Source organism: Amphiura filiformis, chromosome 4 (assembly GCF_039555335.1).
Source record: "Amphiura filiformis chromosome 4, Afil_fr2py, whole genome shotgun sequence".
Taxonomy (NCBI): domain Eukaryota; kingdom Metazoa; phylum Echinodermata; class Ophiuroidea; order Amphilepidida; family Amphiuridae; genus Amphiura; species Amphiura filiformis.
The window spans coordinates 39,913,435-39,930,838 of NC_092631.1; the positions used below are offsets into that span (position 1 = coordinate 39,913,435).

Consider the following 17,404-nt stretch of genomic DNA (forward strand, 5'->3'; position numbering starts at 1 on the left):
CATTTTAAAAACGTTATTGTAAATATTTTGGGCAAACATATTTTGCAAAATATTTGTTCAACCCCAAAATAACATTCTGTTTAGAATGATTTGTACCAAGTTTTCACAAATGTTTTTGGAATGTTATCAAAACGTTTTTATACCCTTTATATAACCCGACATTTAAATGTTTTCTGTAAAACATTTGTGTTTGCTGTGCAGTAAATTGCCAACAAATGTTATTTAATGTTATGAAAACGTTTTATACCATTAATGTACCCTTTATATAACCCGACATTTAAACATTTTCTGACAACCTTTTATAACCTTTTGCGAATGATGTCGAAAACGTTTTGTGTTTGCTGGGTTACTTTTTGTACACCCTGTATTTTTCAAGTTCACTGGTCATGTGAGTCAAAATACTTTTGCTACATTTACTTTCGCAGTATTTTTCAAGTTCACTGGTTCCTTTGTGTTTGTATATAATTTCGGTGTTCCTAGAGTACCCCCTGTATTAGTCATTACATGGTGTTCAAATACATGACCTATGAACTGTACATGTCACAACGGATGGGATGATACTAATTGATGGTAGGAATGGCAAATGACTACCCCGAATTACTCGTCTTGTTTATATGCCTAAATCCTGGTAAGTATCGCAAATTAAATTATTCTTTTTATCAATATACACTTGCAGATTTAAAATGACAATTAAATCTTTCTTTTAAATTTAATGCCAAATTTGTATAATATTCGTTAGAATTTGCCTCAAGCTTTTGATCAGACTGACATGGCTGAAGACCGATTTAGCTTGGTTGTGCAATAATAGCAACATTTTCAACCGTCATGCGAAAAATTGCTCATCCCCACCTCGCCGCATGCCAAAATATCTTTACACCTCATTCGGCTGGCTAAAAAATAACCCCCTCTCCATAATTTTTAGAATCCCAATGTGTAAACCTTTACCCTAGAACAACTTAGCCATAATTTGTAACAAGAGCTACGAAGGGGGGGGGGGACCACCAAGTTTCAATTATAAACGTCAGTATATCATTACATTTGGTTCCAATGTATAGTTATGGGTCTTTTTATTCAGAGATACCAAAATAGTCCATACAGGACCAACGCAATTTAAAATCAGAATTTTGGTCAGTTTTTGAGTTCAAGACGCACGCTTCTTTCTCAATACTCAAGCTAATGACTATCATATCCTTTCAACACATATGTTCAAGTGCAAGGATCTAAATATGGCTTCTTTAGAACAAAAAAATTACGGGAGATATTTATCATTTTCTACCCCGGTATCTAAGGATTTATCGTCTGAATATCAAATCGTGCATAGCACATTCACGTGTATCGATCCCGAGTACTTATTTTAGTATCTCTGCTGTACCAAGTAATTATTAGCCAGGCGATGTCGGTGTGTGCTGGGGAAAACAATTAACGCTACAATGACCGCAAATGATGCATCTATGAATGACCGCAAATGATGCATATATTGGGCACAAACTCACGCGGTTTTTTTAATAACGAATAAAAAACAGTAGTTCTAGGGGTAAATAATCTATAGATTCTTTAGAGCGTTTTATTGAAAATGTGCCACAAAAAAAAACCCCTTTCGACATGCCAAAAATTGCTTTCTCCTTTTGATAATATGCCAAAAATTGCTTGCCATCATTTCGGCTTGCCAAACAAATACTTCCGGCATATTCCCCCCTCCCCAGGGCTCATAATCATATGATATGTGCATAACAAATGTTAAAGTAGACTGGTTCTATTTTGAAAAAATCGCGTAGCGGCAAGTTTGCGTAAAGGTTGCCAACCAGCTATTTTTTGTTAATTTGGGTATGCTGAACTCGAATCTGTTGTCTGCCAAGCAACATTTTGAAACCTTAACCCTCAAAAAGAATCCCAACTGACTCCATAGGATCGCATAGGGGGCTAAAATTAATTTGATTCCAATAACATTTTTAAACATGTCAAATTACGCATCTGGTCCCATGGATCCCAGAAATGTAATGTTTGTGCGTGTACGACATATCGTTAAAAAGTTATGGGGCACAGTTCGATTTGCTTATTGTGTATGGGTCAAAAGTCAAAGTTGCTAAAATTTTCGTAAAAGTTGTGGAAATTTTTCGCCTAATTAAGAGGTTTCAGAGAAAGGATAGTTTGCACTATTTGCGATGTCTAGTTAGCATCTTACACAGCCAAGAGTCAAAAATTATTTAGGATTCCAATGTGTAGATAGTAAAAACTATTCTTTACCTGAATCCCTTGAACTTTAGAAACAGTTTGCATCCATTTTTACGAACATCGGAGCAACTTTAATTTTTCACCCTTGTATAACATGCAAATTGACCTTAGTTGGGCCTCGTAACTTGGTAATTATATGTACTATGTCCTACGCGCAAATATGTTACATTTTGTGATCCTTAGACCCATACGAATAATGTGACATGTTTTATAGTGAATTTGGAGCGTTTGTAATTTCTACCCCTATATGAACATGTTCAAGTTCAAGTTCAAGTTTATTCATCAATCAATAACATATACATCATATATAGTTGCTTTAAACTTACATTACATAAATTCCGTGAAGTAAACAACTCACGCAATTTCAAAAATCCCAAAATCGTGAGAAATTATGTACGTACGCAAAAATAACAGCATAATACAGTGCAGACTCAAAACTTGCAAATTCCGCTTCAGCGAACACCACCGTTAGCAGGCCCCATTGATTTGCTCCCCCCCCCATACACACACTATACAATATTAAATTCAAAAATAACACCTACACATTGCTTACTATTGACGTGGACTTGAAAATACAACGTTAGATTTTGGATCACGGTTGGTTACGTCGAAGACAATAGTGATACTCAATTAAAATAGTTGACCTCTTCGTCAGGGTTACGGCGTATTCTAGCCTTTGTGCGTGTATAGGATTATATCAAATACACCGGTTGGCCAATTTATCAATATTTAGCACAGGTTCATTTCATGAAAAATCAACAAGCTCTCGCAACCAGAATTTTAAAATGAATATAATAACTTAATTGTTTTGATTCGTGTCCAATAAGAAGATATATTTTACAGTTTAGATATTTTTTGTTTTGGCTTAAAACATTCCTGATATAGTCACTTTTACCAAATGGTTTTAAAGGTCTTGATTGAGCAATCATTGCGATAGTCCTGGGACAGAATATGCCCCCCAAACTGGACATGTTTTTACCTAATGGGACTTCAAATTTAATCTTTATTCAGTCTTAGCTGCAGTTTAATGCCGATGTTGATATATGCTATTATTTGTTTTATAATTTCATCTGTCAAATCCTGGTGAAGCTGCATTCATTCTGCGTATACAATATATTATACACACAGGGACGTAGCAAGCGAGGGGACAAGGAGGACGAAGTCCATGGGCACCGAGGGTTCAGGGGCCCTGAGCACAAAAGTGAAAATTAAATAAGGGCTGATAATGGAGAGCAGGGCCGGATTTACCATTGGGCCAGATGGTCCCCGAGTCCAGGCCCCCCCAAATTGCCCTATGCATCTTTATTTAACCCCAATAACAGCACGTTGTGTCCAAAATAGGGCAAAATTATAAAAATTTTCGCGCTTAACGCGCATTCAAATGGCGAATTTAATGTTAATCTGGGCCTAAAATAGTCTGAAATTGATTTTTTTTGCGTGGTTTAAACGCAAATGTCCCAGTAACATCGTAACAAAATATGTTAGTCCCCCTCTATAAGTAAACCAAAACCTGGCCACTGACTTTGCACATGCCTCCCTCGGCACGTGAGTTAGGGGCCTCCAAATATTTGCCTGGCCAAGGGCCCCATAAGGCGTCGATGAACATGGAGTGCCAGTTATTTTTCCAAATAGGATCTTGATCTATGGAGAACAAAAGCTATGAAAAAGGTACAATATTGCCAACGCCGTTGCTGTAGGCTGCCAAATTAATTGTGCTAATTAAGTTTATGACACAACATTGTTTTTTGTTTACCACGGCGTCACCAAAAATGTATGACTATTTAACATTAGATCCAAGTTTTGAATATTGTTTTGAAGTATTTTTCTTTATGAGTTGATGGAGCAACATCCATCAACATGTATTGGATTGTTTATCAGTGAAGTGTTCCTCTCTGTTAATTAAATGTTGGCAAATTCTATTCCATTTACATGACAACAGTTAACGCTAGTAAATAATTTTTGTCATTTTTACCCCCCCCCCCGCCAAAAAAATCACAAGTCAACTCGCTTTTTTCTTTAAAACTAAATGGAGTAGATACTTCATGCACTTAGTGTAAAAGAGCACAAAATACTAATAGGATTAGAGTTAAGGTTATGGTTAGAGTTAGGATTTGGGGTTAGGGTTAGGGTTAGGGTAAGGGTTAGGGTTAGGGTTAGGGTTAGGGTTAGGGTTAGGGTTAGGGTTAGGGATAGGGTTAGGGTTAGGGTGGGTGAGGGTGAGGTGTTTGGTGCTTTGCTGCTTTGATGGTTCAGCTTTGCCAGAGCCTTCGATACAAACAAGCGAATAGTATAGAGAGTCAGCAAAGCAGTAAGATTATAGACACTGGTCGATGACACAACCATAGTCAATACCCTTTGTGACAATAGTAAGTATAATTATAACGACCCACTCATCAAATGATGACCCCAGACCCCAGATATGCTTCACTTCCATACATTAGTACAGGAACGACATAGCACTGGCTGAGCTCAGTGAACCATTTTGGCTGTTTTCCCTTACACGAAGGATGCACCCTTCTTAAGCACGGATCGTTTGTGTATAATAACACCTAACTGAAAATAAGCCAGGAATATCTGCTTTTCTTTTCTGATGTTTAACTTTTAGATATGATGTATGTTTTAAACACCAGGTTTGCAGTCTCAATGTGTATAATTGATGGGTAGCCTATAGATGTGTAAAGCACCTTTTTTCTCTCAATGTGATGTAAATTCAGGCGTAATATCAAAATGACGGATCGTTCAAAACGGATGGAGAATGAGCCTCTTCTCTCACCAGATCTTTCACCGAATATCAATTCGGTGAATATGTACCAATCCACATCAAATGGGAACACAAATGAAGTGTATCGGACTTACTGGACCAGATGGTATATATTGATTTTATTTTCATTAGTGGCTTTTTGGAACTATGTAACGTGGACTACATGGGGACCAATAGCTGATACCGGTAAGTATGGACCGCAAAATGATTAAGGTACAAGTTATGCCCACTCCTGTATATCCTAAACAAATATATCAAAATTATATTCAAGCAACCATTACCCTTTAGCTCTCATTTGTTGAAATCGGGTGATACAAACAATGGAATGGGCTTATCGGTTGAATGCTCTGCGTGCTAGCCATAAGCTTCAACATAAAAGTCCACATTTCGAGATATTTTCTCACAATATCAAAGAACCACTGAACCAATACTAGGCTTGTTTGTACTCATGTTAATGCATTTTTTCATGTTGATTCCAAATATGGTAATGAAAATTTACAATTCTGAAATTTTTGAAATTTTGATTTTTTTTTTAACTTGTCGTCTGCAGTCGACACCCGCGTGGAGAGAGTTAAAAAATGGTGATCGAAAAGCCAAGGAACGGCTTAAAATGTTGCACTTTATGGAAAGCACGGCATTACTTCTCTGTTCGAGAACGTTTTGTGTACAATGCAATAGGGCGTCCAATGGAGCAATATGCAACTTAAAGGCCTCCCTTTTTGAAGTCGAAAAAACCCGATGACCCCCTAATTTCCGACGTTGATAGGCACATACCCGTCACTTCCAAAGTTTGGTACCACCTCCCCCGGGTTAACATGGTTAAAAACCACTCATGCAACTCATTGAAATGATTCTTAGTATGCATGCCAATAATCACAACTTTTCGTTTTATCAGTAATCAAAGTGCTTGGATGGACCAACGCTGATATCGCTCTTTTAACCACTTGGGGTTGTATCTCTTACGTACTATTTGGCCCATTCTTCTCCTGGGTTATGGATGTCAAGGGTAAGTATGGATCATCATCATCATCAGTCGGCTGCGGAGCAGGCGACTACAAGCTTTCTCCAACTAATGCGATCTTGGGCAAGCGAAACAATTTTGTTTGGCTGCAGCATCCCTTCAGTATCTCCCAGGAGGTGCTGGACATACTGTAAGTACAGTGTGCGCGGCCGTCCCGGTTTCCTCTTCCCATGTGGTGGAATATAAAGCGCATATTCTTTCGCAGTATATGGCCGAGAAATTTGAGTTGATGAATCTTGACTTTGGTAACCAGTGGAGAGGTGTTGGTCAGGTTGTAGATGGTTTCATTTGGAATCCGATCCACACGCTTGATGTTTAACATGACTCTGTAGCAAGATGTTGCAAATGCATTGATCTTGTTTTCCATGTCCTTGGTAATTACCCATGACTCGCACCCGTACAGAAAGACAGTAACACACGTTGTCTGTAAGTATGGATATGCCCGTTGTGTGATCCGTATCCGGATTATTATTGTATGGTAACTTAAGTTTAATCGGGCCAATGGAGTAACATTCTTTGAATTTATTACTTCGCGATCGAACAAACCGTTTGCAACTAGTTAGTGTTATGCATCTTAATACGAACTTTTTAACACGTGAAAGTTTTCCAAACTTTTGGCAGAGCTTTATATATGATGTGCTTTGTTTTGTAGGCTTGAAGGTGTCAATGTTGATTGCTTCTACTCTTCAAATGACTGGAATAGCAATACGCTGTATACCGGTTCCCCTGCAATATCTAAAATGGTATGTATTTTTTAACGTCTTGTGCTTCGTGATGTCACTACTCTACAGATGTAATGGCTTACCGAACTGATTCTACTACCGAAATTCAAGTAATTTGTTTCCATTGTCGAGTTTGGCAAGCTAGACGACTTGTGAGAAATAACGTATAGATCATATGCTACCAATGCCCACAAAGCAGTAAGCTTGTTTCAGCGTACTGGTAACACTCGCCATATCTATACTCAAAATTACACAGATAGATAAATAATCATATTTATAGTCAAATCAATCATTACAACTCAAATGCATTTATGTAACATTTAATGAGAATAGAGTTCAATATCTGGGCATTTTCCTGTTTCCACATAATAGACCGACCAACCCTACTCCTTGGAGGATATCTATGCCAATCACACAATTAATTTGTTGCTGTCTAACCCAATCAACTGCTTTTTCCATCAGGGTGATGAATATTGGACAAATAGTCATCGGATTGTCCGCTCCTCTTATTCAGGCTGGTCCTCCACTTGTCTCCGCGGTGTGGTTTCCACCTCATCAACGCACTACTTCTACAGCATTTCTCTCAGCTATGACGTACATGGGTATTGCCTGCTCATTTTTGATTGGTCCTTTAATTGTGTCCGATGTTGACCATAAAAATAGCACAGCGTAAGTTCAACTGATTTTAGTTTATATGGCATCCTATATGTTGAGATTTACAAATTGTAACTTGGAGACAAAGAAGAGTTGGCCTTTTTTGTATTTTTTTGTTATCCGTTGTAATGCTATATAGTCATAGAGGTTATCCACTTTACTCATGTGTGACAAAAGGTGCTGGTTACCATAGTATTCAAACCAATTCAATGCACTACCTCGGAGTTACCTGCGGTTTGGCCGGCTATTTTGAAACAGTCATGGTTGCACATGCAGGTACTTCTTTTGAAAGTCCTAAACAAGTATAGCAGTCGCTGATAGGATATGCAGCTTATAGAACACGGATAACCTCTATTGATGCGTCTGCGGTATAATTACGTGATCCATACTGCTGTCAATCGTCTTCTCTATCACTACCTTCTAACATCTCATGATGCAGTCATGTCTACAGTAGAATTCACCTCGACCTTTGCAGGACTTAAACCCCATTAAAAGCTATTAAACCAAGATAACACTAATTGAAAACAGCTCAACTGATTAAATCATATCTTCTCTGGTTAAATACACACAACATATGTTTCTGCTTTACACGTACAATGGAGCAATGCGCTGGGATTATATATAGTTTCAGTTGGGTGAACGATTATAAAGCGAGCGCTAGAGAACAATTCTGTGTGGTCTTTGTATACGAAATGAGACAATACGTGCTTATTGTTAACCAGCGTTCTTGAAAATGAGAAGCATGGTGGTTTGCAGACTTAACACGGTTTGGAAATAATTTCTTCATATTTTTGGTGTTATCTGTCGTTTACATATCCTTCCTAAAACACCAAAGTACGCATATTTCCAAACATCTAAATTAACTAAAAATTTAGGACATGTTACAAAACTATATTTTCTAGAATTTCAGAAGAGTACTTTTAATATTGGCCGGTTATTTTTCACACAGCGACGTTAACTAGGCAATGTACTATTACCTATAACATACACTAAAACACCAAAGTACGCATATTTCCAAACATCTAAATTAGCTAAAAATTTAGGACATGTTACAAAACTATATTTTCTAGAACTTTAGAAGAATACTTTTAATATTGTTCACACAGCGACGTTAACTAGGCAAATCCCCATACTTTTAACGTAGGCTATTTGTAGAGGTCACGCGTCAATGGTAAGAGCACTGTGTATTGTGTATAGGAAAACGGACAGTAACTGCAGTATGTAGGTAAAGTTTGCCGTTGAAGTAGTGATGTGGAAGGATTAAATACCATAACAATTAGGTCTACACAATTCTGTAATGTATTGCCGACTCACATCTGTTAGAGCTAGCAAGAAAATCTCATTTGTCACAAGAAAATATGTTGTTAATACCAAGGATACTCACCAAACACTCAAACTTCTTCCTGCATGTCCTTCTATTCTCTTTTTGTATTTTCTTGATATAGAGTAATACCAATTGTTAACGAAAGCATATACGGCTCATATGAAGGTAAGACAGATTCATTTCATACCGTAACATAACGTAACATCAAGGATTCATAAAATGCTACTTCATTTAGATCACCGCGCTATATCGTCAGCCTACTACGATAACTAAGTCATTTTTTTGTAATTTGAGAACACAGTACAAAATATGGTTCAAGCATGCATTTAAACATATTTATTTAAATTATTTAAATTACATTTTGAAAATTATCGTCTGGCCCACAGGGAGACAATGAAGTGGAAAGAGTAGAAACAGACACATTTATAAAATCACTCACACACACGAATTCTCTCTCGCTTAATTTTTTACAATAATGTTTGATCAGGAAACAGTAAGCTTCATTTGTCAAACACAGATTATTAGTTACCCCCTGTTTGTTTACGAAACACGGGAAAATATCTACGGTCTGGTGCCGTATTTCGTATTTCAATAATCCGAAAGATAACAATTATATACTTTAGATTGAGAACGTTTGAATAGCTTATTCTTCCCAGATCTAATACTCGAAATTTCTTTCTTTTAAAGGAAATAAACCAACTACAACCATGACAACAATTATTCCAAGTGTTGCACATGACCACATACAAGAAATAAATCGACTTTTGTATATAGGTAAGTGTTCATTGTCCATTGTTAACAGATCATGTTTTGTCTCATGAGATGGATTTTTATCACATTCTCTACAGAGGTTTATAAGACAGTCGTCTTAGGGTATTTAAATAAAGGCACTTAAATCAATGCCCACGTAACCAGATGGGCGCTGACATTACAGCGTCTAGACAGAAAGTCTGGAAACGTGACATGTGTATTTCAATTGGAAACGCGAGATGCTTGTCCAAATTAATTTTCTAGCAAAAAAGCAGAATCCCCCAATGTACGTATAATTAAGTTGCCTCATACATGTTCAGCCATTTTAGTCATATTTGTCTTTTTTCAGCAATAATTTTAGTCATATTTGTCTTTTTCAGCAATTTTAGTTATATTTGTCTGAAAATTTCTGTTCTGATCTGTTATCATTGTAGCACATCTACTGATCACTTGGTGGTCTTGGTATGGCGGCGCCCATGGGTCACGTGGGCATTACATTTAGTGTCTTTTATTAAATAGCCTATGGTGACTGATTAAAGACGATGATTTCTATTGCTAAGTCAAGTTTGAGCGTTTTGTATACCAATCTGTTGGTGTCAATTTTGACAACTTAATAAATGTGTGGGGGAGAAAAGTACTATACTGGACACAAAAAGTATCCGTACACTTCGACATAATTGGACATAATATATATTTTTAACAAATGTCTTCTGAAAATTACGCAACCCGTTACACAACATGCTTCCGCGCCGGATTGAAATTCATGCATTTAAATAAACTGCGCACAAACATTATCTACGGAAAGCGATATCGGACCTATGCCGATATGTTATGTTTTATACAGTATTCAATGGGGAAAAAATTCATCGGTGGCGGCACTGAATTTGCCGACATGTTATCGTTATAACAGTGACTCTTGCCGTCAAGTGATGATACCGCCCCGATGTTTGGCCATGACTTCCGAAGAATTGTCATCGGCATAATTAGCCGCCACTTTAATATGGCAGTAAACATTACGTAAAACACCGAGGCCGAGGTCGTATCAGCCGTATCAATATGTGATACTACACAATCATGGTGTATAATCAGTGAGTATAAGTATATATGATTATAAACATGATTAACTCATAGACCCTACATGATTGTATGCAGGCGCAGGCATAATTATTTTTATCTTTTTGCCGAACGTACTGATTTGAATTCATGATGTGAAGCACGGCCGATAGCGAATGATTTTTACGGGGGGGGGATTTTCCAGATGTAGGCCTAGATATTTTCAAGAAAAATCTTCAATCTGACCAAAAGCAGACCCCGGGAAAGCAGACCTTTATCCATTTACAATTGATTTGTGGAGCCTATATTTGAGACACATTTCACAAAATGTTCATGATTTTAGGTATAGACCTATTTATCTGAAATTGACATCGAGATGACAAGAAGTTAGTATATTAAATGATACAATGTGACATGCGAATTGTGATTCTGCCGATTCAATTTTCAAGAAACAAATTATTTGCAACAACTAAACTATAATGTCGTCTTAACGTCCCGCTTAAAGTGACATGAGGAGAATTCACCCTATGCCGTTGATAAGGCCGAGTAAAAAATAATACATGTTTCTCGTCCGCGCCCTCCTCCTTTTTTGAAGATTTTTCAAATTTCTTTTTATTTTGTAAACTTTTAGTTATAACTTGTTGAAAAAGATGTTTCAGAAGTTGAAACTTATTTTACGGCTTTGTAAATACATAATACATCATTTAAGAAGAGTTTTGTGATCACTAGAGGGGCCTACCTCTCAAAGCAATAAAATAAAAAGGGCCTCCTCCTTTTTCTCAGATGATCGATCTGTATGTCGAATACCCAGAATATGGTGCCAAATACAGGTATTTAGCGTCGTTTTCCAATAAAATAGAAAATAAAAAGCCCTCATCCCCCAATTTTTAAAAACCCGGACGAGAAACATATTTTTATTTTTACTTGGCCTAAATTGACTTATTAAAGCCATAAATGTGCAACATTTAAACAAAATACACACTAGATTGTTGGCTACTTAATATCCCAATTATCACCTATTTCGAATTGTAAATCAGATAAATTCATTAGCGATTGTATGACAACAGAAGTAAATAAATTATCTAAATCCCTGTGTGGAACATTACCATGATGATTACAGTTATTAGGGCTCGAACAGCGACGTTTACACAGTATTTTTGTGGGACATGGTCATGCTGAGAGCACATCAGACACATCAAATTGCATTCTGAATACTATAGGATGTCAAATAATAATATAGATTTTTTTAATTCGCGATATAATACAAATGTTATAACAAATTATTAAAAAATTATATTTTTTGACATTTAACATTAACAGTCCTCAAAGTAAACTTTATAAATATGAAAATTTGAACCTTTCGTATTAAAGATACATACTTTTTCCCCCAAATACCTAAAAACTAGGTGATTTGGGAAAATGAATAGCACTCAGTTTCAGTGTATTTTTATTATGCAAATATATAGACCTATATACTTTAAATAATTAAATAATTAAGATACATAAGCATAGTAGTAGGTAGACCATACAGAGCAAAAGCTCGACTTAAATTGTCATCCAAATAAAATAGAAATGCTTTTATTACTCAATAATAATATTGAGTGTAGTATAATAATGCAAAGAACAGGACACTCAGAAAGACAATACTTTGTTGTGAAGACAAGACAAGACGAGACAAGTAAATGGCATACATGTTGGCCACATAGGCAACTCGAGATGAAAACTTCATATAATCTATATAGATTATATGAAGTTACCACTCATTTTAATATAACTTTATTATCAGCCTCTAATAATATTCTGATGAGTAAGACTATTCAACAACCAGATCCCACAATTCGAATGTTTCTGAACCGCGTACAGGCTGTATCAAAATGATTGGTACCCATCCGTTTTCATGTTTATTGACAAGCCTGCTGCTTCCAAATGCAGCGGCGGATCACAGTAAAATGACCCCAATTTGCAGTTTATAATCGTTCACATTATTTGTCTATAAATTAGGTGCATTCCATGTTACATTGTGATGTGGCAGTCCTGTCCCATAATCACAGAAAAGTGACGGTACCAATCATTTTGATACACCCTGTATAACACTGACTTAGGCCTAGGCCTATATGTCGACCTACGCAATTTGCGAAACGAATTTATAAAGGGAAGAGAATTATATGACGTCCATTTTAATGGGGGGATGATGGAATATCAAAATGGTGTGCCAAAAATTGCTTCCCCCCCCCCCCGACCTGCCAAAATTGTTTTCCCCGTCTGTCAACAAATCTTTGCCCCTCCCCCTTGCAAAATTTTGGGTCCTCAAATTGCAAACTTTAAATGGTCTATTATGATACGAGCAGTGGCGACACTAGGCAAATTTTTCGGGGGGGGGGCATGGGGGAATGGGGTGAAGTGATTTCAGGGGGGAAATTGCCGCAAAAAAGTGGAAATTTACCTGATTTTAGGGGTTTTGCCTCAAAAGTGTGTGTGGGGGGGGGTCAAATGGGGGGGCGTAGCGCCACCACTGGATGCGAGCGTAGGCCTACCGATTAGTACCGTGTTATTTAAAAAGTGCCCCATAAATGTGTGCCGTATAAAATACTTGACCCCCCGGCTGCCCAAAAATTTGAAAAAGTGTAGGCCTATATCTTCAATACAAATATGATGGAATCTTTTTCATCCAAGCTACATACACTTTAAGTAGGCATACATATCATTTGTAAATACTTCGAGGACTGAAATGTTAAGTGTCAAAAAGTAAATATCAATTTTTTAATAATTTGTTATAAAATGCGAAATTTAATAATTGGTTATAAAATTTGTATCATATCCTACCCCAAAGTTTAAAATTATTGCACATTTCGTGTGCGATTTCTCCTTAAAAAATAAACCTTCAAAGGACAACTTCATTGCAGCGTTTTTGCGAACTGTTTAAGCCATGTTAGGGCAACACAGAACGTCGGCCAATGTTTCAACGAAGTGTGCGGCTGGTCATTACAGCCGAATGTGTGCTTCATACACGCCGCGTCATGTAGGGCATTATCACAAACGTAGTGCACTTATTAGCAGGCGGCATAGGACACGCAATTCGGACGTACGAGGCTGGCGAAGATACAGGGCTGACAGCCCCATTCACAATACACGGTTAGCGATTATAAATGGACAATTAACATACTTGCAGTGGGGTACTTTGCAGAACCCCAACGGTTTTAGAGTAAGATAATTTTGCTTTGACACCACATAACAAATTTAGAATTGTTTGTGAAGATTTCATGATTATGTGTTAATCCAATGGCGACGTCAAAAATAGCGATATCGCATCCACCATCATCTGCTTATTAGTATGGGTAATAGCTACGCCCCTATCTATAAGTCTCCGGCACCGATGTTATACAACACATCGGCGTCGGCAAGTACCGACGTTATACAAAACGTCGGCGACCGCCACCGACGTTATACAAAACATCGGCATCGGCAATTTTTTTAATTCGAGATATGATACAAATTTTATAACAAATTATTAAATTTATTTTTTGACACTTAACATTTCAGTCCTCGAAGTAAACTTTACAAATGATATGTATGCCTACTTAAAGTGTATGTAGCTTGGATGAAAAAGATTCCATCATATTTGTATTGAAGATATGGCCTACATTTTCCCCAAAAGACCTAAAAAATTAGGTGTTTTGGGTATAAAATGAATGTGATGGCACTCGAGATGAAATGTAGGCCTTTAGATTATATGAAGGAGAGCTTACCACTCATTGCAATAGGGCCTGGGCCTATAGCTTTATCATCATAATATTTTGATGAATAAAATTATTCAATAACCAGATCCTGTAATTCCAATTTTTCTGAAACCGCGTATAACACTGATTTATGTCGGCCTACACAATTAGCGAAACGCATTTATAAAGGGAAGGGAATCATAATGACACGGGTTATATAAATGTCGGGTTATATAAAGGGTATAAAATCGTTTTAATAACATTCCAAAAACATTCTTGAAAACTTGATACAAAACATTCTAAACAGAATGTTATTTTGGGGTTGAAAAATATTTTGCGAAAAATGTTTGCCCAAAATATTTGCAATAACGTTTTAAAAACGTTTTCATGACCTTTATATAACCCGACATTTAAAAAGTTATTAAAACGTTTTGAAAAAAAAACATTTTAAGAACATTTCTGTGTTTGCTGAGTGCAAATATTTTAACATAATGTTATTTAAGTGTTGACAAAATATTTTGCAAAAATGTTTGCAAAAATAGTTTACAATAACATTTTTGAAAACATTTTAAAAATATTGTTGTAGTGTGTTTTCATACAAAACGTTTTAAAACGTTTTCATGACCTTTATATAACCCGATATTTTAATGTTATTAAAACGTTTTTATGTAAACCAAAAGCCAAATATAACTTATTAAAAACGTTTTTAAAACGTTTTTGTGTTTGCTGAGTTATTACTTCAAACATAAAGTGTCTGGTGTCCGAAGCAGAAGCGAAAATGACAACTTCTTTATGCATCATGGCATACGCAGGGGTGTATGAAGGGATATCCCCCTGAGAAGTTATAAAATTTTGCAAAATGAAGGCCCAATTGAAGCCAAATTTCGATCTAAATACACTTTTCTACACCTATCTCGTGTTTTGGAGTAATTTGACATCATTTTTGACATCCGAAAATTTTGACAAAATATTTAATTTTTTTTTTTATTTCGCCAAATTTTGATCTAAAACCACTTTTCTACACCGATCTCGTGTTATTGAGTCATTTGACACTTAGATATTTGAAATTTTTACCAAAAAAGGTTACGTCGCGGTGTGCATGTTCCACAGACTCGGCTGTAATCACCAGCTGCCCGTTCGTTGAAACTCTGGCGACGTAGTGTGTTTTACCAAAAATAGTTACATCGCGGTGTGCATGTCACTATTCCACAGGCTCGGCTGTAATCACCAGCTGCCCGTTCGTTGAAACTCTGGCGACGTAGTGTGTTTTACCAAAAATAGTTACATCGCGGTGTGCATGTTCCACAGGCTCGGCTGTAATCACCAGCTGCCCGTTCATTGAAACTCTGGCGACGTAGTGTGATTTACCAAAAATAGTTACATCGCGGTGTGCATGTTCCACAGACTCGGCTGTAATCACCAGCTGCCCGTTCGTTGAAACTCTGGCGACGTAGTGTGTTTTACCAAAATAGTTATATCGCGGTGTGCATGCTCCACAGTTGCGGCTGTAATCACCAGCTGCCCGTTCGTTGAAACTCTGGCGACGTATTGTGATGCCGTAATATTGATGCGGTTTGTATGCAGTGGAGTTTTTGGTCAAAGTATCTGTTCTTCAATATGTGAAAGAATCCGTAGCGGATCTAGAACAGTCAGAGAAGGGGGAATGATGGGGTGTCGGAGGGGATGTTCCCCTCATAAGTGAAAACGTTTACACAATGAAGACCTAATTGAAGCCATTTGTTGGACCATTTTGGCACAATTTCAGTTTGAAAAAGCCACAAATTTATGAAAAGGCGGCCCAATTGAAGCCATTTGTGGAAAAGTTTTTACTGTTATTGTATAAATTATTGCTTCAAACATAAAGTGCCGGGTGTCCGAAGCAGAAGCGAAAACGACATCTTCTTTATGCATACGCAGGGGTATCTAAGGATATTCCCCTGAGAAGTTATACAATTTTGCCAAATGAAGTCCCAATTGAAGCTATTTTGTGGACGATTTTAACAATATCATTGTGTAAAATTTTATCATTGTGTAAAATTTTATTATTGTGTAAAATTTTATTTAGAAAAAAAGTGTGAAAATAAAGGCTCAATTGAAGCCATTCGTGAACTGTTATTTATTATTACTGTAGGCTATGCCTAATTATTTAGTTATTGCTTAAAAATAAAGTGTACGGGTCCAATGCAGAAGGGACAACGACCAGTTCTTTATCCATACGCAGGGGGTATCTGAGGGGGATGTTCCCCCTCATAAGGGGCTGTGCAATAATTATGAGCCCTGGGGGGGTAAAATTGGGGGGATTTTGGCGAGCCGAAAGGGGGCAAGCATTTTTGGCTAGCTGAGAAGGGGGGGGCAAGCGATTTTTGGCACACATTCATAATGGGGCGCCTTTTAAATAAAACGTGCTAATTTTCCTGCTCGCTGCGATCGCAACATGTATATAGACCATTTAAGATTTGGAAATTGGGATCCCAAAAATTTGGCATGTGCAAGAGGAGGGCAAAGAATTTCCGGCAGGCTGAGGGGTGGGGGGCAAAGAATTTTTGGCGGGCCGAGAGGGGGGGGGCAAGCGATTTTTCGCGAGCCATTTGGAAATTTTACCCCCCTGGGGAGAAAGTTATTTTTAATTTTATCTCCATGCTTCTTCTTCCCGTTCTTCCGCACCTGTACTACCTTCCAACACTCTGGACCCCGTATTGGTCACTAACTTTACAGCAGGCGCGGTTTAGGGGAAGTGGCCCTCCTCCCACAAAAAAAGAGGAAATGAGAGGAAAAAAGAGGGGAAAAGAGGTAAAAAAAGGAGAAAAAGAGAAGAGAAAGGGAGAAAAGGAGGAGAAAAAGTTAAATTGAGATGGTCCATGCCTAAAAAACCGCACAGTCGGTCGATCATAAGTATAGGCCCTATAGGTCTGCAATTATTTTCCGCATTGCTTGAAGGTGGGTCCTCGTACCAAAAGCTTGTGAAAATTACTGTGGGCCCGCTGATATGCAGGGCCTATTACACGGTCACCAAAGTCACTAGACGACAATAATAGGGAAAACTTGTCCACTAAAGGCTTCATTTGGTAGGGCCGTCATTCACAAATTTTCGGCTTTTTCAATCTAAAATTTTACACACTAATAGTGACAAAATGGTCCACCAAATCGCTTCAAGTAGGTCTTCATTTTGCA

The 17,404-nt window shown here is 37.3% G+C and overlaps 1 protein-coding gene across 2 annotated transcripts in view; it reads left to right on the plus strand.

Annotated features, from left to right (window-relative positions):
• The first annotated feature begins 480 nt into the window (after window positions 1–480).
• LOC140150888 (solute carrier family 49 member 4-like) overlaps window positions 481–17,404 on the plus strand; it is a 32,921-nt gene continuing 15,997 nt past the window's right edge. The window contains exons 1-7 of one of the 2 annotated variants that reach the window (XM_072173050.1): window positions 481–628; window positions 4,863–5,179; window positions 5,889–5,999; window positions 6,667–6,757; window positions 7,199–7,405; window positions 8,836–8,879; window positions 9,402–9,488. In XM_072173050.1, the coding sequence (XP_072029151.1) occupies window positions 4,960–5,179; window positions 5,889–5,999; window positions 6,667–6,757; window positions 7,199–7,405; window positions 8,836–8,879; window positions 9,402–9,488 (760 nt within the window). In that variant the 5' untranslated portion in view covers window positions 481–628; window positions 4,863–4,959. The remainder of the gene's footprint in view (window positions 629–4,862; window positions 5,180–5,888; window positions 6,000–6,666; window positions 6,758–7,198; window positions 7,406–8,835; window positions 8,880–9,401; window positions 9,489–17,404) is intronic. The other variant, XM_072173049.1, reaches the window with a different exon arrangement.